Source organism: Diuraphis noxia, unplaced genomic scaffold (genome assembly GCF_037042655.1).
Source record: "Diuraphis noxia isolate RWA-SAM2 unplaced genomic scaffold, SU_Dnox_SAM2 contig0002, whole genome shotgun sequence".
Lineage (NCBI taxonomy): Eukaryota > Metazoa > Arthropoda > Insecta > Hemiptera > Aphididae > Diuraphis > Diuraphis noxia.
Window position 1 is genome coordinate 77,853,178 of NW_028301712.1, and position 24,917 is coordinate 77,878,094.

Genomic DNA, 24,917 nt, shown 5'->3' on the forward strand with positions numbered 1-24,917 from the left:
TTCATTTTGACGGAGAAGATAGTTTTGTGAAAAACTTTGATGTACCAATCATAAATTCTGAAGTTAACATTGGTCAAATATTTGATCTAAATGTAAATACCAAAATAATTTTTAACATTGGTTTTCACTTGGTGTGTACGAAACATTTGTTTTATGGGTACTATCAGAAATTGTACTTTTGGTTTGATTTAGTGAATCCAGGAACGGATTATAAGAGTGGGGGAAACCTTTATGATCACTGAAACTTTGTTCTGAAACTTTAAAAAAACATACGTTTTTTCGATTTATAAATATTATAAATACTTTTCAATGTTATACTTGTATAATTTACTAGTACTGATATATTTTTAGATCAATATTAATTAAGTAATTACAAATATTATGCAGTTATGTGCATGTTGAAATGTAAATAATATGTAATTATAAAAAATAGAGATTACAATTAGATCTAAATATTTTATAGTTTAATTATAAAAATATAGTAAAAAACCTACGAGAAGCCATCCATAATAATGTTACATTTAATTTTTATGAGAGGTAAACTCACTCTAAATTTTAAACTAACGGAGCAAAACGTGATCTACTGAGCGTAAAATTTGTTATGTTATGCACTTGTAAGACGGAGACAACACATGCAGGTGTAGCGTCCTCTTAAACTGATAATTCTAATTTTATAAATGTTAATGTGTTTAAATCAAAATTCAAACAATTAATTTTTTAGTTATTTAGTGTGCTTATTAAATATAATGGTTTTATTGATGAATAAAATTGGTATTATTTATAACCTAAAATATTTATTATTTTGATAATTTTTACAAGTTATAGATTCATAGATAAATGTTAATTAATATAATTTTTAAATTAATTAGCCCCGTGCCTCCATAAATTATAAACCCATTGAGGTCACTACACAATTTTAAATAAATCAATAGCTGCTTGTTTGAATTATGATTTAGACATATCAATTTTTCAAAAAAGTCAATTGTTTATAGTTTATAAGAAAAAAGATTGATTAACGTATGAAAAAGGAAGTTGGTTCCGATATAGCAATACAGGATATTCTTGAAATTGTATGTAAAATCTAAGTATTTGATTAAGTAGGTATACTAATTTATTACCTATCAAAGAAAATAAATGTAGGTAAAAATGCCCTGTACATCACATAGGTATTGCACATAATATATAATATTATGTTTTAATAATTAATATTGCATTTTTACTATAACCTTATATAACCTTATATATATAACCTTCATGTTTATTACATTATTGATTTTGTTTTTGTATTATCTATTCCAGTAAGTACCTTTATTTTTATAATTATTTTATGTTTTTTTTTTGTTTATTAAATATTAAATTTTATTTATAATTTTGTTTAAAAAAATGACATTATTGTTTAATTTTTAATTTTGTAATTTATTCCATAAATTATTCTATACATTTATAAACGTCTTTCTAATATTTAAATGTTTGACAACAAATTGCTTATTATATAAAAAGTATAATATTATGAAAATGTTGTCAAAATTATGTCAACACTCGACAGTCTTCTAAAGTCTGAACTAATGAAGTTAACTTTATTGTAATATTTACTTCAGTATCAAAAATACAAGAAAAAATATTCTTTCAAAAGTTCAATTTATTTTTAGCCATATAAAAACACAATAGTTTCATTTAACATAAATTAAACGATTAATCAAAGGATTTCAGGTTGAAAAAAATGTTTTGAATAACTTATATAAGCATTTTATAGCCCCTAGATAGGTTTGGTACATTGGCTATTATCTCAAATTACAAAGGTTCAATACATATTCTATCCTATAAACTTAATACTATTTGAGGATCTATAAAACAGTTCCTTTTATAGGTAAAGTACATTAGAGTTTTAAACTTATTCATATAAAAACGTTAACCTATATGCTTACAAAGTAAAAAATTATAATATTTATTAGATAGATCAAATTAGAACAATTAAAACATATCACAAAAACTTTTCATCTGAACGTCTTAATAATATTTACATTTAACACTAAATTTATGAGGATTTACGATTTTGTATTAATTTGAATTACATTTTACATTATGTAAGCAAATATTGTTTAAAATATGGTACAATTTATTACAGTGACTATTTTACATAAATACAATTTTGGTTCTACACTAACGGTAATGAAGGTATAAGTAGGTATGTCTAACGTCTATATTATAGTTAGGTAGGAAGGCTATAAAGTTATAACAGTTATAACATAATATCAAATAAATATGCTGTGAATAAATTCACCACATTATTACATCACATTCGTTTATACATGAATGATGTCAAACAGAATTTATAGTTTTAATCGATTCTTCTTTGACAGTATTGTTACATTCGTCTTTATTTTTTTGTGCTACACCATTATCTTCGTTATTTTTAAATATGTTGTTTTTTTGATCGGCTTTGTATGTCAACCTGAAAATAATACAAAGGAATAATATTATTACACCTTGAAGAATACCTTATTAGTTGGCAACATTCAACCATAAATAACTAATAAGCAGTGAAAACACGAAACACATTAATAACTGTAAGCTTAGGTTGATATAACATTTGGTATGTCTACTGTATAATAATTTTTATAATTAAGGAAGGTTATGGCCTCGTGATTATTCGTATAGCTCAGCTAATCAATTTTAAAACACACATATACATGCATCGTATGTTTTAAAGTCTGTATATACAAAGATCATAAAAAAAGTTTTAATTTACATTAATTTGGTATAAATAAAGTACTTGTACTAAACGATATTAAAAAATGAATTCCGAACCTCATATCCAAGTTGTGTTATATATAGTTAAATTTTCAGTAAACATAGTTTTCATTTTTTGTGAGTTATTATATATTTACAAAAATGCATTTAAAATTTTATTTAATTACCTATATACTATAAAAATTATAGTCGATTTGGCATGTCATTGTAATGCTATTAATGCATATCGTAATTATCTCGTATAACGTGTTGTTTAACAATTATTTAATTCTAAATTATAATTGATTAAGTATTTATATTCAGAAAAGATGACTTTTACAAAATAAAATCAATGTTATTACGGATAACTAAAATTGGAGACTACATAGTAAAAAAAAAATTAAATCAATTATTGTGTGTTTAGAACTTCAAATATATTAATTTTTGTAGTTATATTAACTGCATAGCATAAGTAATATAATACGATATCACTATATCAGCATAAGCAGTAAAATGTTCTTATAAAATCAAATTAGAAGCCATAGAAAATACCTAAGTTTTGTTTGTATTTTATAGCCTTATAAACTCACACGTCCAAATAAAGTCAATATTGGCCAACAGCCAACCACAATAACAATCAAAATCAAATTAAAAGTCAGACAGCCCTGTAGTACCTATACCTATATTTTGCACCAAAACCACTTAATTTTGTCGAACGAGTTTTCTCACTATTGTTTATATATTATCGTTGCACAGACTTTGAGTAAATTTAAAACAATTTTATTACAATATATTATCCTCCTACCAAATTTAAAATTTATAATTTAAGTTTAGTTACTACTCCCTGTGATAAAACATTATGTCTGCGATCTATGACATAGTTTGGCAAAAAAAAAAAATGCATACCCATTTAAATTACAATTAAATGTTACAGTTTCAATAAAAAAACAACTCTAATATTTTTGAGAAATATGAATAGTTATTTATATCGATTTATACATTTCAACGAGAAATAACTGCAATTAGTTCTATAGAATTCTAGATCTTGCAGTATTCAAATATTCAAAATACTATTAAATGTTTAAGGAATTTTCTATTCATTAAAGCGTTTATAAGGGTACCTATATGAATTAGTAACAACTCAGTTAATTACATTATTAATATACGGCAAAATTAATTACAATGCATGTTATGATCAGGTTTATGGATTTAATAAACATATTGTACACATATTACATTTTAATAGGTACATAATATTATAGCTTAACTATATTTATATGAACACACAATTCTATATATAAATACGAGTACCTTATAGTTATAATATAATACAAATTATTAAACAGCATAATATTGTAAAATTGTGTGTAATATTATATCACTGTATTTACCCGAATAGTATGACAACTGGAACAGTAATAACCGCAGTCAATAGGAAAAAAGCTCCTGGTAGTGTTTCAAATGTGAGTTTATATAATTGATTATATAACGGATAAATAATAATTGGAGCGAGCGTTTCCAGCATACCACGAACGGAATTGAGTTGTGCTAAAAAAAAAAAAGTATAATAACTACGCACGCCTTATAAGTGTTTATGTTATGACAATTAAAATGTTGAACAAAAATTTAATGAAATATTGCCATTGTCCCACAATATTTGACATTTTAAATTATTTAAAATCAGTGTGTATATACACATACAGTATTCTACTCTCTTCTATTCTCCAGCAGAGTGAATATAAAACAATTTAAAAAGATAAAATTATAAATTCAAGAAGTTTAATGTTGACACCTATTATAATTTTATAAAATAACATTATTTACCTAGTTCACTATTATCGACGAGTTTTGACGCCATCGAAGTGCTAACTGTAAATGCTGCACCGTGAAAAATATCTATCACTGGCACTGAAATTTTAAATTTACACGTGAAATAATTGGGATTTTCGATTTATCATTAGAAATTGATTCAGTATAATGGCAAAGGACCTACCTGCATACAGCTGCCAAGGTTGAGTGACAAAACTATAACACACAGCAGCGATTAGGTCAAAACTGCTGCCGATAAATCCTATTGCTGCGTCGTGCATTTTCAGTTTTACACTCATTAACCATATAGCTACGATAGTCCCTGTAAATAAAATAATATACATAATAAACATTTAATAGGCTAATAACCTAAAGATGTCAAAGCCTTTATCTTAAATAAAAAAATAATAAATAAATATTTACTCTTAACTATTTTAAACAATACATTCAATTTTCTATTAAATTATTTATTTATTTACTTATTATATCTTATATTTAATTATTATGCGTCCTTAATGAATAATTGTTACAGTTTCAACTTTCAAGATGATGTTTTAGTTTACATGTATAATATGAATATTATAAAACATTCGTGTGCATTCGTTTTACTTTTTATAGTTTGTAGATTAACTTTCGTATGTTTATAAGGCTATTTTGGAACTAAAAGTTGATAAACTTATAACTAGTTATTAATATCTATGTACAATTGTGTTAATCTATAATAATTGCTGTCCTATAAACATTAACCTCCATGCCGCTAATTATAGCGCTTTCTAGAATGCTTTGAAAATGAAAGGTTGAGGGAAAAGGAAGAATAGTATTTACAAATCATTAATAACCCAATTTTTAATATACCGATTATGTAAATTATGTAGCTGGTATGAGATTGTCTTCACGCTCTAAATCTAAAACAGACGACTGCACTTATTATTATATATTTTGCAATGGGCTCGACCTTGCGGTATCTCACAGTTTTAATGGTTTATGATTGTTACGAGTGTTATGACGATATAAAGTTGTAATTCGTAATACAAAAAAATAGTTAATTCATTATTCATATAGGACATATAGATAATTATACATTTATAATATTATGAAGAATCGCTGAATGTACCTGCCTATATAATCAAATAACGGTTTAAAGTATAATTATATATTATTATAATAGCCTACAATTTCACATCTCCGAACAAATCTACCAAGCACTGTGACCAAATTCACAGGAAACAAAAACTCAATCTTATTCTTAAAATAAAAATAAATAGAAATATATAATTTAATTAAAAAAAAATCCTTATACTAATAAGCCTAGTATATATAAGCTATAGCCTATAATAAGCTAATATATCTAGTTTCCGATGTATTTTATGATCAACAAAAATAAAGAAATGTCTACAAAAGTACAAAATCATGTTGATATTGATATAGGTTCTTATTATCTATTGAAAAATAAAATATTCAGATTTTTTTAAGAAAAATTATTCTTTTTTTTAAGACGAATTAAATGTTTCCTGCTTGTCACTTGCATGCATTAACAATCCAGCGCCAACAGTTAGCCTGCCTATCTCACTCGCTACATTAAATTACTCACAACAAATTTCAGCAATTTGCAACTATTTTGTAATGAAATATGATTATAACCAGATCTACATTTTGTTCTAATAGTTTAGTAAATTCAATGATTTATAGTTACTTTCGTTTTTAAACTAAAATAGTCCATCAAAATCTTGTACATCTCAATTTATTTCTATTTCATATTTTTATTAACATCGAAATGATTTTAAATTTCTTAGAAAACCCAACATAACATAATCTAGGAACAGAAATTAAGTTTCAAGAGAATTCAAGGTTTAACCATAGGCCTTAAATATTCCATAACTGCTAGTATGCGTCTTAACCAAAATTATGCATAAAAATGTTTATTGTTTTAGTGATAGATACTTAATTAAAATAAATATAATATCATCATTATTACGCCGTTTAATAGGATATTTACTAATACATGCTTAAATAATAAAAAGTATGTCTGTCAAAAATAATTTCTAGCTACTTATATGTTTTAACGGGAAATACATTTTACGAATTTATTTATTTAGTTAGGTGGGTAGGTAGGTTATAAACACGTGTATTATAGATACCGTGAAAAATCTAAAATAGATTTATCACCATTAAATAAGCCATTTCCACGTGAACAAATATTGTTTTTAAACCCAAAACGATATTAATGACGAAATCGGCATGTACAATAATACACAATTTAACGTGGGTATTTCGGTTTTCTACTGTTAGTGTTATAGGTTCTAATAACATTCGAGTTTCATTAATACAGTAATTTATTGCGACTGAACTTGAAAAAACAAAAAATAAAACTATATGTGATTTTTCTCCAATAGCATAAGCACCAACATCAGCTTAAAGCAATTTAAGCATGACTTATTGTATTTTGTTTAAATAATACTTTTTAATATTACCTATAAGTATCCCTGTCATTTTGTATGCAGCGTAAAGGCTGTAATCGATTTCGTTCCATCCAAATTTATATCTGACAAAAAGATAAAGTATGGAGTATTCACCTGAAAAAGTTAATTAAAATATTAGTTTATTACTCATTTATTTATATTACATATTATGTATTTAACTTATTTATTATAATTGAATTCTAAAATTTAATTTTCTTTTGCGTATTATCATAATAATTGTGTTGATAAAAAAAAATATAGAAATCTGATAAGTATCAAAATATCTTAAACACGTATTAGTGTATTACGCAAAGTGCATTGAAGTTTATTAACAGTTATTAGGTAATAATATCAAGATCTTAAATTATTAATATTTAAGGAACTCAATAAAATTAGAAATTCAGTGCATCATACACAATATACCTACACTTATAATTTATAACAAAACATTTTGTTATGTTCTAATAGATAAATTATCATTATATATTATATAGAAACAATTACATAATTTAATAATAAGGACAATTAATAAGGTATATTTTGGAGAACCATTTCTTGGCGAGTCCTTACACCATAAAACGAAACTACTGACCAAGTTTCATATTCATTGCTACAGTAGTTATGGCCAAGAAATGAGGAATAAGGAAAAGTTATTTCATATATTTATATTAGACACAGTTTAATGTACTAACAAAGTTGTGTAAATATATGCAAATTAAACAAATGGAAATACCCTTAGTTTTCACATTATTGATTGTAGATGAACTACATATTTTGAATATTTAGAAAATATATTATATATAAAATATTACAAACTTTCAAAAGTTTTTGATAAATGTGTTTTACATTAAGACCATTTCATTATTAAAATCTTACATTTAATAAAACTTAACGTTCACCTATACTGTCAATATTAATATTTAATATGACTCTAAATATTTTATTTAAACTTGAACTTTCATTTTAAATATCTTATTTTTCTGAGATTTTTTTTCATTATTTCGGAAAAAGTATTTAAATCATTATAATTGAGTTTAATATATAAATAGGATCAATTATGTAGTACATATTTTATGTTATGCATATAGGTTGTGAATCATGAAAATAAATATAAAACAAATGAAATATTTTTTTCTTACCTAGGTATATTTAATTAAATGCAAAACATAGAATTGAACAATGTTATAATTAAGTATAAATTAATATCCAAACGCTGAATGTCTATAATATCTATTATAATATATATAATGTCTATAACTTTTAGGTGAAAAAAAATCGCTAATAATTGATAATTATTTGGTTGATATAGAACAAAATGAAACATAAATGAGTGACTATTGTAATTAATTAACTAGATATATGACACATTTTTTTTCAATTATTAATATATTTGTTTTTTGTTATTAAAATAAAAATATTATTACTTTTGATTATGTATGTTAGAAAAACAAAAATTAATTTTAACGAGAACAAAATGTTTTATTTATGTACATATTTCGTTAATTATATTTTAAATTATTTGTATATGAAAAATTAATTTTTAAAAAACAACAACATTAGAATAAATTAATAAAGGACAACAATTAAACGTAAAGATGTGTAAATAAAATTAAAATTTCCAAATGATCACTAGATATACTGTAGACATGTAGGTATTATAGATACGATTATACGAATTAAGGATGCTGTAGTAGGGATTTCGGTTATTTTTAAACACAAGCTAAATTATTACCATGTTATTATGTAATAAATATTCAATTAATTTGATATATATTGTGTAAATTGTTCATATTTGTTTAGTTGTAGATACAATAATTTATTTATATTGATATATTTTTTTGTAATAGTAATTTTATCTATATTTGTTAATAAGATTGTCAACTATTTTTTTTCATCTAAAAATGTCTATCCTTTATCATGAAAAATATATTTAAAAAAATATATAGTTTCACTTTTAAGTACCAATATTTCTATACAAGCAAACCTTTTATTATCTGTTTGTGAGTGCCAGGCACTATTTTGGTAAATACCTAATCCTAATTAATATAAACACGTAAAGACTAAAGGTTAGGTAGGTAAAAAATTATTTTGTGCACTCACAACGACGTATCTTAGGTAATTTTATTATTTAAATAAACTCTTAAGAATTTATTAAATTAACATAAAAGAGTTTTAATAGAAGAAATTGAGTTATTATAATATATTCTCAGCTTAATTTCTAATACTTTGGTAATACTTTTGATGCTTCGAATTTGGTATAGCGTGAAGGTGTTAATGTTTGTGTTCTATGTTATGCTACATGTTATGTACCTAAAGATTAAATTGTAACATATTTTCAGAGCAGAGAATTTTCTTAACGTAATAAATGCTTGCGATGTACCCATAATATAGGTAAATATTAAGTACCGTGTTAAGTTCTTGAGAAATTTATATTATGTAAAAAATGGTGAATATATATTGTAGAAATGTAGAGAGAGAGAGAGAGAGAGAGAGAGTTTTCAGCGAAATATTTCTAATGTCAGTAAATTAATTGGTGATAGTAAGAATGGATGTCGAATGGGTGTCATTCAATATTTTTTGACCTACAATAATATATACAGATTTTAGTTAAATATACTTATGTAGTTTCAGAGCGACTGTTAAAACCTAGACCAACAATAACTTTTCTGTTATGACTGCGCAATTCACACGATTCACGTGTTGTTGTATAATTATTCAAATACATAATATATAATATATTTTGTTTGGCACAATCGTATGCCACAGGTAATCAGCTTTACCTGTCACGTTTATCCATCGTAGTAATAATTGGTAAGTTCCAAATATTATTACTACCAATCTACAGTTTAATTTAGAATTTCTATGGTACCCTTAGGCTATACGCACGAAGTAGGCGATGTTGATAATATGTATATCATGTTACATATGATATTATATTATATACTTGTATGTTTATGAACTGAGCAGTTTTTAATTTTGCGTACTTATGGCGTAATCGCGTAATACATCCAAATGCAGATAAACTATATTATATTTTCCTATTCATCTATTTTAATTACCCGTGTAATTTCGATTAAAATCGCCGCCTGTCGCTTTCACGTGTGTTTAGAATATTTCACAAAATCAGAACATAATAATTTTGTTATAATATTACAAAGAAAATTTGAATAGAATTACAGATGATAATAAACTGGAAACAATTGAGATATAATATATAATTGCAAATATTGCAATAATGTAAATTTATGTACCAATTGTAGTTAAATCATAGAACCGACAAAATAATAATAATGATAATAATAATTAACAAGACTTTTTATTGTATCTCGGATATACCAAAACAAATAATATCATAGCAAAGTAACAAATCTAAATAACATTATATTTTAATAGTTAATATTCATCTGTGTCTAACATCTAACATATTGCATCGCGACTCGTAACTCGTAAGTACAGAATTATACGTAGAAACTAGGCAGTGCTTGTAAAGTCCCTTTAAAAAAGAAATTAATTTACGTTAACGTTCATTATAAATTTTTAATTAATATAAACATCATACATTTTTATATCCACCTTTAAATGCATCCATCATATTATGTATATAATAAATAATAAATTAATATGTACCAAATTCAATATATGTAGGTACTATATATGTTATGTTAGTGTATAACCAATTCTTTATAACGTCGTCCTATAGTAGACATTTTTAAATTCCCCATGGCTGTCCACTATATAGAGGTTTCATTGTAATCTAATATACAGAAATCGAATTGTAACAAAACAGACTATAATATTTAAAACTGTCCAATATAATTTAATTTCTCAGTAAAATATTATTTATATCTCAAATAATCAATTTATAAATTACAAATGAATAATAATAATAATATTTGTTAATACTATTTTGCAAAACAAAGTCTCGCGTTAATTAAGAATCATGAATATTACTTTGATGTTTCGTTCAAGGAAAATATTAATTAATTTCGTTACAGACGTATAATTCCTTCAATACAAATTTAAGCCACACCATAGTTCTACATTCTACAATATATAATTTATATAAATTATATTATATCATTTTCAAGATAGTAAGGATACTCATATCTAAATTTGTTATAATAAATAATAATATTATGTATAACATATAAAAAATTACACGGCCATTACGTATAGCACATTAAGTAATAACAGCTAGCTGACAATTAGTAAAAAAAGGCTTTCCACACACACATTATAGAATTGTTTATTTGTTGTTAAACTTCATTGAAATGCTAATTTCTAAACGATACGTTTTCTATCTATAGTTATATTTAAATATGTGATATTATTTATCAAACAATTAAAATAGACATAACTAAATAGAAAAATGTGATGAGCACTGATTGGGAGAAGCAATGTGGAGCACTTTCTACTCCCCTTGAAAAAAAATATTATGAACTTATAACTTAATGATCAGTCGCTGTGAAAAAGTAAAAGAATGAACCAGTGAACGTGGACTGTTTTATTCAAAACAAATATTAAGTATTATATTTATAATAAAACAAAGATATTATGAGCAGTTCTTATTTACCGACATTGAGTAATAAATTTGACTATATTTCAAACTAACTGTTTTCCCTACAAACAGCTAAAGGCTATCATAGTTGCTTAACTTAGGATCAATAAAAAAAAAATATATATATATATTAATTATTAATATTTAATATAATAAGATATTTGAACTCATATTGTGTTGACAAAACATTAAAGGTTTATTTAGGTTTAAGAACATTTTTTTGTTCTCTCTCTCTCCCTCACTTTAAAATGTAACCTATAGGTCACCCTTGTGAATGTACACAAAATTAAACGTTTGTATTATAAACAGTACCGTAGGTACATACTTCAACTATAGCAGAGAGAATTTTCTCTTAAAAAATATTCTGTTTGAAATATTTGATCAGTACTAAACGCATGTCACAAATTATGCAGGAAATTTAATTTTTTGCCTTCAAATTTCAAAAATATAATTCTAACCCAAATGAAAACAATATAATATTGTTATAATATTCTTACAGGTTAATCGTGAATGGCGAGACAGTAGGAAGTAGTACCCAATCAATAAACTAAATGTGTTGTCGTTTTACGTTTATAAAACTTATTATTATATTATTGGTACAAACAATAATTATTAATAACAATGACGTTTAAGATTTTATATGACACTGTTAGGGTTGCCATTGCATGGTTATTTTATAACGTGCTCAGTCGAAAATTACACATTTGTTCCTCCTACGCATATAATAATAATGTTTGATATTATTTTCGTATACTTCTTTAATTATAGTTCTTTGCTATATTGCATACGGGCGATTATGTTATAGAAATCAGATATACTCTCATGTAGAATGCAAAAATAGTGTTCATAATATTATATTATATATTGTTGAACACGTCTTGAGTTACCATTTTGAATAATAATATTATTATAAATATAGGCACTGGATGAATAAATTAATAAAAATATCGAAAAACGTTTGTACTGTATATTTAATTGGAATTCAGATATTTACTAATACGTGGAGTTGTAGAAATGTATATCTTTGTTTTATACAGTTTAAGAAAACGTACATTTTTCAAATACAATTGAGGCAATATTATTCGTGAAATCGTCGGTATTTCAATTTTATTTTTATTATTTATTTAAAATAATTTAAAATAGAATATTTGAAATGAAAGAGTAAGCTTACATTTTTCGAAGAAAAATTTTTTCAGCATTCTTGAACAGTGCATTTTGAGTTTCGTTAAAAATGCGAGCTATTTCAAGCGCTGAATAGATGTATTAAGTGCCTCACAGGCCGCATCTCTAAACACAAAATGAGTTTCAAATTCACATATTTATTCACCTATACAATAAATATACGCCATACATGCATACATTTTTATATGAAATTTGTATCTACAAAATGGTACATTTCATATTGCAATGATATATGACTTGAATTTAGTGAAAATTATGAGTTTAACTCGATGAAGAATAACTGAAAAAAATTGTCTCACTGGGCTCAACATGATTATTTTCAATACGATTCCACCCATAGGAAGCATAAATTTAAGTACAATACCATCAAACAAAATATATACTACTGCCTTCAAGAATGGAGATCAGTACGAAACAACAAGCTAAGAGAAATAAAATCATCCACCCTCCCTTGGTTGCCTAACACATCACTCCCGCGTAGACATCAAATCGTACTCAACAGATTACGAATTGGCCACACACGTTACACTCATGAACATCTAATGAGCAAAAAAGAACAACCTATATGCACCTCATGCAACACCGTGACTACTGTCAAACACCTTCTAACAGAATGCCTCCTCACAAAAGATGCCAGAGAAAAACTCATGCTCCCCAACAACCTATGCGAAATACTAGCACCAAACACGGAAAGAACATCTTCACTCCTAGAACTTCTCAAAGAAAAGAACCTTCTACAAAAAATATAACTATATATTTATTGTTATCATATTATTTATCTTATATACTTTTCTTCTTTATACTCTAGTATCATTATGTAAATATAATTAAACTGTAACATGTATATCTTAAACGCCAATAACCCTGGTAGTTGAGGCGTATTTCTAAATAAAAAAAAAAAAAAAAAAAAAAAAATATATACTAGTTAAATAAATTTAAAAAATGTATCGAAACATTAAATTAAAACATGTTTTACCAAATCGAATTTCAAATTCGTTATGTAAAATTTTACTAAGAGTTTTGGTCATATAAAAATACTTAATAGTATAATTGAATAAATCAATGACTTCAGTAAATACTATATACTATTTAGTTACATGAAAATATATTTTATAATAATATATAAGTGCAATAAAAATTATTGTTTTAACGCATGTGTTAGTATAAAATAATGTATCAGACATAATTAATGTATACTATAGTCAGTTGGGCATTCAAACCTAAATTGTATTCAGTATGAATTTTAAAATATGTATATCATCATAGTATGGTTATTTTTATGCACATAACTAGATTCATAATATTATTATGATATTATATATTTCAATATATTATTATAACCATAATACATATTATTATGTATAACAATTTTGAATTTATTGGTTGTATACCCTTGACTTAATTGCTGTTTGCCTTATGATCGTCAATTCATACAAATTTAAATTATAAATAGTAATTATAATCGTCTAGCATTCATTTTTCTTCAAAAAATAATTCTTTCGCTACGTTCATATGATGTGCGAGAATCTTATTGAAGAATTATTATTAAATAATAATAATAATATAAAATTTTGATAAATTATAAAAAAAAATTTCTGGTAATGTCATCATTTCACCCAAACCCTTCAGTGCCAATCTACTCAATCGTCTTAATCTACGTTATTGGTATTTTGCTTTATAACTGTTGTTGTTTTTTTTCGTTGATTGTATACTAATAGTAAAATATAGTAGATAAATATAGGTAAAGGTAATTAGTATTGATAACTAATTAATATGGATATGTGCGGATTCTGCATGTCTTGAAATAAAATAGTTAAAAAATAAAAATAAAAATACTATTAAGATAAAAAAGTCATTGTGGACTTGTGTAACTTTACTATATCAATAAATCTTTTATTTAAATCATGTTTTTTGAATTCTTAATAATTTTAGCGACTTTAACAAAATCTATTTTATTATTTCAACGTAATGAGTTGTATTCAATTGGTATACAGATAATGAAGGTGGACCAACCACTTCTAACACGCCTACTCCCCCTCCCCCCATCATCATAAGTGTTTATTATAAAACCCCGAGTAATACCCAAATACTTGTAATATCGTTATAACTAGGGTTGGGATTTCGATGCACTTTGCATTGTTTTCCAAAGCTTACTGTGCGATGTTCGTCTGGTCACAAATTTGTTTTATGTACTTATGAATGAGAATAAGAAAGTTTATTTTGCATTTTTTGGGATTTTTTAGTTTTTGGGTCATTTTCTTAATTATTATGGCATTTTAGAGTTATTGAAGCATGTTTTGAGTTTTTTGAAACCAAGTATGAATTTGAAATTTTATTTTAAGAGTTTTACACCAACATGTTTTTTATATAAATATAAGAGATTACAATAGTAATTATAATAAAATATATTATAAGTAGGTAGGTACTCGTAATTCGTATTATATTATTGAACAAGGTTTGAGTAAACACTATCCGTATTTCCTGTTAAATAACCTTAAGTCGGTAAAATCGACGTCCGATGATATCGTTCGACGTTCAGTACGAGTTTTGTCGTCGTAAACACCGTTTTAAGACTCTAGTTAATATTTTTGGGGGTTTTTAGGGCATTATTTAGGGTTTTTAGGTCATAAAAGCATTTTTTAAGGGCATTTTTTGGGTTTTTTTTTAGTGCACTAAAATCCCAGCCCTAGTTATAACTATATTATAATATTATGCCTGTTGCAACGTACCTTGCATGGGTCCGATAGTGAGCGGCGACACGATGGTCATGTAAATGAGCAGCGACCGACTGGGCCGTTTCTTGACCAGTACGCGCACCGAGTCGGCGATCACCTTCGGGTTGACCGTCTGCCATATTGACGCGCCCTTGTCGTAGGGCACGGACGTGTCCTTGACCAGGGCCGCGCCCAGCACGAGCGCCGCCACGTTCATCGCTATGCACACGCCGAACGTGCCGTAGAAGCCGATGTTGACGTTGAGGAAGCCGGCCGTGCACGCGCCCACCGGCGTGGCGATGAAGTACAGCGACATGAGCATGCCGATGCGCTTGGTCCGATCCTGGACACGCGTGATGTCGGCCACATAGGACGCGACGCCCACCACGCAGCATATCCGGGACCCGGTGAGCGCCGGCACCAGGCACTCGGACACGGCGGCCACGGCGGGCGACCAGTGCCAATTGTACACGTTGAGCACGTTGAACGCGTCCGTCAGCAGCTGGCCGGCGATCGGTATGAACATGAGTGGCCGGCGGCGGCGGCCGTGCGTGTCGCTCCACGAGCCCGCGAACAGTATGAACACCAGCGGCACCGAGTACTGGATGGTCAGCTTCCACGTCTGGATTTTGGCCACCAACTCTTGCGCGTAGCTCTCGTTCAGGCACTTTTCCCTCAAGTCAGCCGGCTGCTCGGCGGCCGTCACGTCGCATCCCTTCCGCAGTATCAAGTTCGTACCCACCTGAAATCACGCGTGCGCACACACATATCCGTTAATTGTATGTCTTATATGGTTTACCAATGGAGGTTAGGCCTGAGGTCTAAGGTTCGTGCACTGCAAATAAATTATGTTCAGATGAGCAGAGAAACATTTTCAGCAGTTATTTACGTAAATTATTATAATAGGTATTATGCAACGCCATAAATATGAAAATCCACGTTTTTTTTTTAAATTTATATAAACAAAATTCAACTACGTCTTAACTCATAATACGTTTATTATTTTCAATCTTACAGAGTTAAACGATATTTTTTTTATTCATGCATTCATGCTTTCAAATATATGTTGTTTTTGATTATCATTAAATAAATTGTACCTACTATAAACTTAAATCTATTAACAATACACAAAAATAAAAATAAAAAAATAAATAAATGCGTAATTATACCAAAATACATAACATTCCAAAATATATAAACACATGCAAAATTAAATTTCATAATATATTGAAAGCTGTGATCTTGAGGCAAAATCCTAGGTTATCTATGCGCTTTGTATTTACACAGCAATATTATTTAGCACAATTGACGTTGAAATTCGTGAACCTACGAGTTCTGATTACATAAGCTGTTTTTATTTATAATTTGTAGCTCCAGTTGCAAACATACCATTTACGCTAAGCTGGTGAATTGGGCAGTATATTATATTCGGTAGGTATTTCAATAATAACCAAATTGGTATAAAATAATTAAACGAAAAATAAATTTATACCTATAAAAAATTTTACGAATAGAGTTTGTAATTTGACTGTGCACATCGTGTATATTTTTTAGTTTCATTAGCGTAATTTTCACCCAAATTTGTTTTCCTCGTCTTATACAAGTGAGTACCTAACCTAACCTATGATATATCAATATTTAAAAGTCAACGTTTATCACCCCCCCCCCTCTCTTAACAAAAATCATGGCTACGACCACTGTTAACACTCAATCATTGAATTAGATTTAAAATCCATTTATGTAGGTATGACTTATAAACATAAGTGTTTTGTGTTCTCATCAAAACGACCAATTCCCATAGCGAATTACAAATACATCTCAATTAGTGGATGTATACAATTATATAATACTTATTAGAATAGGAACCTGTAACTTGATCTTAAAGCCAGTACAGATACAAATGTTTCATCTCTAGCTCAAACTTATAACTTATATACATATAATATATTAATATGTCTGACAAAACTTGTGCATAGATATTATATGCCTACAATCATAGATATAATTTCATATTGAATCAATATCCGCCCTTGTATTAAAATCAAAAGAAACTAAACACGAAATGCTGAATATACGTAAATAATTTGTAATGTTACGCGCTGGAAATAATGAAACGACCGCGATAATGCCAGTGCATCGTACTCTCAATAACAAGATAACCATAAAATGTCGTTCCATCACGCGTTGTAATATTTTAGAATTTTGCAGGTAAAGGGGAATTATTATAACACCTACGCAATCCACCCATTTCTGCCGTTTTTCGTGGTAAAATCGAAGCCTCAGGTGGTTGCATCACGGTGATGCGATATGGCGTGTAGCGTGCAGTGTACTATAATAGAATAATAATAATACAGTACCTATACGTATAGCCATAACGACAGTTCAATTAGTTGTTTTTTGTACGCGTGGTTTACGTCAAGAACGGTTTTTCGAGAATACTGCGGGCACCTCAAAAAACTTACCTCCCTCGAGATTTAAACGCTTTAAAAGTGCCGTGGAATTAGTCAACAGTCGCAGCAGCCGGCATTTATCGGTCGATCACGTTTTAGGTGTACCATAAACGGCACAATTTAAAACAGTTTATGAACGGCGTATTGCATTTTGTTAATCTTCAAAGCATACGGCGCCGTTTTCGTTTGGTTAACGATCGAATATCATTTTTTGATTACCAATACCTATGGATTCCTATTCCGAGAACAGGATCGCTGAACCGTAAACATTGTTATGCGACCTACGCGAATCCTGCAGAGTATTTTTCTATATTGTATAAAATAATGATACCATACCCTTATAGAAGTTGTGTTTGAACAAGTGAGAAGGACGAATAAATACTACGAAAATGGGGTTACCGGACCCTTCCTCTTCCCCGTTCGCGAGAGTAAACGTTTCCCTTTATCAAATTATGTGTCGTGTGCGTGGGAATTTTAAATATTTTTGCCATCGATTTTTTGAGTTTGTTTATATTATACTTAATTTGATTTCAACCGTTGAGAAAAAAAATCAGACGATCTCCGGTGCTCTACTTTTAACTCAATATAATATGCGTTTGTGTACTTTTAATTTTACCTTGACGACGGAATAAGTATGATGCTGTAGGGATGATATTTTTGTACTTAGGGTAGAAGATGGTAATAAATAATGACATAATTATAACACTGTGGAGTGTGTCTATGCTTATTAATTTGCGAAAGCTAAAATGCGGTCAGCAGTCGAATTAATTTAACTACATTGCCCAAATCTGGAACTAAAGCTTCTTTAAATAAAAAATATAAACTTTTAAATACATAAATTATTTATACCATTTAGAAATTATCCTGAGAAGTTACTAATTTGTATTTTTCAATCTATAACTATACCTTCTTTTTTGACCAGTATTGGGATTAGATAAATACTTTTTTTATATAGATAAAAATAAATTATAAATACTTTTACGTATAAATAAAAAATAATATTTTTTTTTAATATGCTTAATTTTAACTTTTTATTAGTACGTCTTGCTACTACTTGATTATGGTTTAAACACAGATAATATTAAGTTTAAATGAAAGTTTGTAATTGACATTATAATCAATTAAAAGTATAAATCAATAATACATTTTTATGAGTTAAATATTTAATTCTTAGAACGACATAATATTAAATTAAAGAACATTTTGTTTGATGTTGAATATTATTGTTATTATTTATGTTTAATATGAATCATTTATAATATAAAAATATAATTATTTATACAAATAAATTTAGATATGGGTGAATTACGTTTTCTTAAATTATTTTTATTTTATTTTATTTTTTTTTTGTGTGGTGGGGGGTTGAGGCTTCGACAGCAAAGGTCATTAGACTATATCTTAAATTATTAATTAGATACTTGCATTTATTTATTTAGATAGCATAAAAGATAACTAAATATTAACTAGTTTTTATTCTTAATACATATTATCTATATAGGCTACTAGTTTAGGAACTATTCGTTGAAATTTCGATTTATATAGATTATAGGTACATTGTACATTAACAATTTTTTTTAAATTTTTAAAAAAATTCTACCTACTAATTTACAATGAAAAAAGAAAATGGAAATGAAAATGATTGATGAATTACCCTAAAAGTATCTATCTTTATAAAATATATTGCAAGACACAGACGGATCAAAAGTTTGAATAAGACAGGTAATTGTTTTGAATACTATGCAATGCACAGCAGTACTTCTAGAAGATAGATATATATTGATATTTTTAGTTCTCATAAGACTTACAAAGGTACTACCTATGATCAGATGGACACAACATCTATTGTAGATAATTAAATACAATATAATGATTGTATTTAATTTTTAAATAATAGTTTGTTTTTAATTATATGTACCTATGTATAATTGGGGATATGATAAAATATCAATATGATGGAAATATAATTTTTGAGAAGAACGAAAAGAGTTGTAAACAAAATAACTATTTTTTAAATTTAGTCTGTATGTAATCAAATAAAAATTATTATTGTTATGATACAAAGCAATTAATTAGGTTTATTCCTAAAATAAATTAAAAAATTTAAAAAATCGAAACCATGACGAGGATTGCAAGAAATAATAGGAAACTTTTAACAGGAAGATCAACTTTTTTTGTGTTACTACTATTTTGTACCCACAGGGCACAGATTATCAAGTGTTAAAGTTCAGTTTCACGTATTTTTTCCTTAGAATACAATTAATTACCATTTTGAGTTTACTATGGTTGGATGTTATAATTTATATCAACCTACTAAGATAATATGGAATTTCATTAAAACCTTAAGCAATAACATACACGTGACAAAACTTAAAAATTTTCATGAGTCATGATGACTATTTCCACTCTTCAGTGTGTTGAATTCATCAATAAATACTACTACTAATAATAATAATAATAGTAATAATAAAATCATAAAAAAAACGTATAAACAATTATTTTTTATTTTTTGAAGACAAAATAATCGTGAAATTTTCCATTTATATAATGGATACCTATCAGGACATTCAAACGTCATAATAACGTTGAAATAAAAAACGATTGTAATTATTATATATAATTAAAACGATAAACGATAAAAATTGAATTAAAAATATTTTATATTTTTAACACAAAAATTTAAAACCTATACTATTGATTTCGAGGAAATATAAATATATAGAGTAGTTCACCAAGCATGCTCACCCCTTTTTCTTCTATAATGCAGGTCTCATTTTTGGAATTTTTAAATATACTTTCAAACCATTATTCAAATTTTTGAGATTTTTTTCCTACTTAAGAAAAGAAGTATCCTGCGGAATTAATAACTTTTGTTTTTAAAATGAGGATACCCATTTTCAACTGTAAATTATACAGTGGATATTTTTTCTGAGCATACTAGTAGTTTTTGAGTCATATAACTTTATGCTCTAAGAATAAAAAGTGAATGGTAGTGGATTTATAAGATCCGTTAGAGTTATGGCGATTTGACAGTATTAGTTATAATCTATCAATACTAAAAATGTGTAAAAACAGCTCAAGTATAATAAATACAAGATTCAATTTTATGTCTATTTTTTATTTTCTTAAAACATTTTTTAAGAACTATATCTATAGTACAAACAGCAAACATTTTAATAACTAAGAATCTACTCACTCAAATTTTGAGTTAAGTACATCAACATTATCAAAAAAATTATGCAATATATAATTTACAGTAAAAAGTGGAGTTCTCATTAAAAAATGATAATTCTGTACTGCTACAGAACATCATTTTATAAAAAAAAATGTAAGAATTTGAATATTTAGTCTGAGTATATTTAAAAAGTCTAATTTTTGAGTTTAAATAATAAAATCATCATTAAATTAAAAAACTAAGGTAAACATTTTGATTACCCTATATTTCCACATGGTTTATTTTTAAACAAGAGAAAAATCTAAGCATTTTTCCCCGTATCCTGATCATTACGTCATTACCAATTACATAAATGTTAATGTTACATTTTGAATATTATTGGTAATTGTATTTATAATGAATTAACATTTAACGTTACACCCTGTCTCTTGTTCCCATTGTGGCTCTACATCATATTGCGCAGTAGACTTTTTTTTATAAATTAAAACTTAAAATAAATGACAAGCATTTATAGACAATTTACAATTTTAAAATACTCATAGCTTTTCAAAATTGAAATATCAAGTAAACCTTTACAAGGTGAGGTGACCTAGTCTTCACTTTAAATCTTCTCAAATATTAAATATAACAGAGTGAAACAAATTTTCTTTACGTACAATTTTTTAATGTATTTGTTAGTAAGACGAAGACAACAGATAACGTCCATCAAATGTAAAAATTTAAAACGCATTAAATCTAAAGAAATTCATACTCAAAAGCTTTATAACTTTTTAGTTCAAGTTAACGTAAAACATTTTTTTTTTTCAAATGCAAGCCTAGATACCTACATATATTATAAACCATATTAGTACTTACCAAAGCCGAGATGGCTAATGTTACAAAATATAAAAACAGCATTGGTTCTACGGTGACCTTTTCGATCCATTTTGGTTTTGTAATGAACATATTTACTTAAAACAAAAATTTTTTTGGCTGTTTGCAATATTTGTTACACTTTCGAAATATAAAAACACTTTGAAATCATATTTAGAATCGCTAGAAAATCACTGCGATCGTATAGTTGAACTGTATTTTTGATTATGGGTGATTGTGATATTTAATTGAAAACAATTCAAACAATTCAATCAATATTGCTGGTATTTATATAAAAAAAAAATTATCACTATATGTTACCAAAATTTAACTATTATAATATAGTATTTTCAGTTATTTTAAATCAAAAATTATGCTTTATGTTATATCGTAGGTTGGTATAGGTTATACCTATATTACGGTGAAATATAAATGTCTTGAAACGGAATATATTGACGTATGGGTACGTCAAAATTATTATAAATGACCTTATCGTGGCGTGTTTTCTATATTTTGAAAACGATTTGATTTTGATTTTTACATAACGAGTGTGCACCGAATAAATTTGCGCAAAAGTTCTAATAACTATTTTCCTAAAATGTTATATCGTTGGACGGACTGCGGCGGTGCGACTGCGTATACATCATACACTGAACGACGCCGCGTGTATTGAATACCTGTAGGAAACCCACCTATTACTGATGCGTCAGTACGTAATACTTTACCGCGATTAAGTAACATACCGGTCCGAGGTCGAGTTCAACTTTCTCCTTCATTCCACACGGACGTATTATGTCCAATATATGTCACCGATTCATTATTACGGCCAATTTTTTTCTCCTCCGTGAATGTATTACCTACCTGATATTATAATATACCCTTCGCTCACCGGTGTAGATTAGCTGTTGTAGATAGACGATAGTAGTTTATATTGTATAGCAGTAGGGCAGTGGACAGTGGTAAAGGTAGTACACTAGTACAGGTATAGTCCAACTCATAATATCATATTATTATGAACAAGTTCCCATTATGAATAGGATTGTCCCCTCTCCCACCATTCTATACAGTATGTGAGTTTCGGATAATATAGGAAGTAGCGACGACGACGTGAACGAACGCGCGAAATTTGCTCTTTCTAGGTCACATTGTTATATGGGTAGGTAAGTACTCCTGCAGTGAGCTTGTATAGGAAACGCATAATACATAATATACTATTATTATTATTATTTATTATGCATGTACACAACATTCACTAGGTATAATATACTAAATGATGTCATTATAGGTAGTGTTGCAAATATCGTTTTCTAGAGTGGCTCGTGTAATGTTTTGTAGTCTGTAGGATCCTAATATAGTTATATCTATACATTTCTAATATAACGATAGTAGGTTATTTGTCATATAATTTATTTGTTATTTCTTTATTTGCAAAATTTATTTTTCCAGTCATCATGTATATCTATTCGTTCAATTGTCCAAGACAGTACGCTAGTTATTGAATCTAAAACGAGTTACGCCTAAAACACAATTTGTATCTTAGGATCAATGTACCAATAATTGCACTTCTTTTATTTTACGGTTAGTATATCGATTGCGCTTTCCTTCTTTTAAGCCTTCTCTTAAATATGAAAAAAATTTCAATCGAGTTCCATCAACATAGAATTGTTATATTGTATAATATAATATATATCATAAGCTATATGTATATTGAAATGATTGAAAATCGAAAACTAACATGAACGGCACGGCTGAAAATCTAGTGCCATAGACCACGGGTGTCCATATTTTGAACCGTATTCTTCAACTTCTTAAAATCTTATAGATAATGTATGTCATTATTATTATTGTATGTACGGAAACAACATTCACTGCAGGGTAGTCGTGATGTCACTATTCACTAAACTGTTGCAAACTTCGTTGTTTTTTAGAGTCGCGCCTGCGTAATGTTTCGTAGGTAGGCACTTACTATATTACTCTTCTGATATAATGATACCATTACGCTTTTGGATTTAATGGATTTATTATTTTTCTGTCTACGACGATGTTTATTCCTCCGGCCATATACTATATAGTGGAATATTATACATTTATATGACATACAGATAGATAGGTGTGTGTGTTAAGAACGTATTTGCTTTGACGCGATTTCGATAAAACTCAAGTATAGTATATGGATGCACTTTAAATATATACACCGTGTACATCACACCAATGATGTGTACGCATAATGTGTTTATACATTTTTATATCTCACATAGATTGATCGCGTTTATTACGCTTTTTATACGTATCACGGATGAGTGGGTTGTATGTTTTTTTATACCCGTATTATACACGTACCTATGATGTAGATAGGTATATCATCATGTATGGCGAGGCATTTGGTATACACGAGGTCATACGACACAAGTGCATATGAGCGTTGAGCTTACTACTCGAGTGTTTTTTTATTTTTAAAACGATTTGTGTTTGCTATCAATTTTATCCTCACTGTAGTACCTAGCTGCTGCAGTACTATACACAAAACATTAACACGCAACTAGTTGTACGCATCTCAGAATGTTATTTTCAATTTGATATAATAACAACAACAACAATAATAATAATAATAATAATAATAATAATAATAATATAATGGGGGTGGAGTGGCCGAGCGGACTAAGGCGTCGGTTGCGACGCATGCAGTCACCGGTTCGAATCTTGGTCACGGGCGGAATCGCTCTTTGGGCATTTCGCGGTGTCTGGAGAGAGAGGCCGCGGCGACGCCCCCCAACCGGGCATGGCAGAGAAACCTACGGGTACCCATTCAAAATTCTGCCAAAAACCCACGTGTTAAAACCTACAGTATCTTCCCCTACAGTACCTTCCCTTACAGTACTTTCCCCTACAGTTCCCCAGGCTAATGAAATCAGTTGTCGAAGCCCTAACCCTAAAAAAAAAAAAAAAAATAGTAATATAATGATAATAATAATATCAGTATTATATACTGAT

At 27.7% G+C, this 24,917-nt stretch overlaps 1 protein-coding gene across 1 annotated transcript; it reads right to left on the reverse strand.

Moving 5' to 3' along the window:
• Positions 1 to 1,621: 1,621 nt before the first annotated feature.
• On the reverse strand, positions 1,622 to 22,591 carry LOC107169971 (putative peptidoglycan muropeptide transporter SLC46). The gene is made up of 7 exons (XM_015519947.2): positions 21,930 to 22,591; positions 15,468 to 16,194; positions 7,011 to 7,112; positions 4,724 to 4,861; positions 4,555 to 4,638; positions 4,122 to 4,278; positions 1,622 to 2,452 (listed from the first exon to the last, which is right to left on the reverse strand). Exons 1-7 carry the CDS (start codon positions 22,017 to 22,019, stop codon positions 2,320 to 2,322), a joined length of 1,431 nt encoding a protein of 476 aa, XP_015375433.1. The 5' UTR covers positions 22,020 to 22,591; the 3' UTR covers positions 1,622 to 2,319.
• Between the last annotated feature and the right edge of the window lie 2,326 nt (positions 22,592 to 24,917).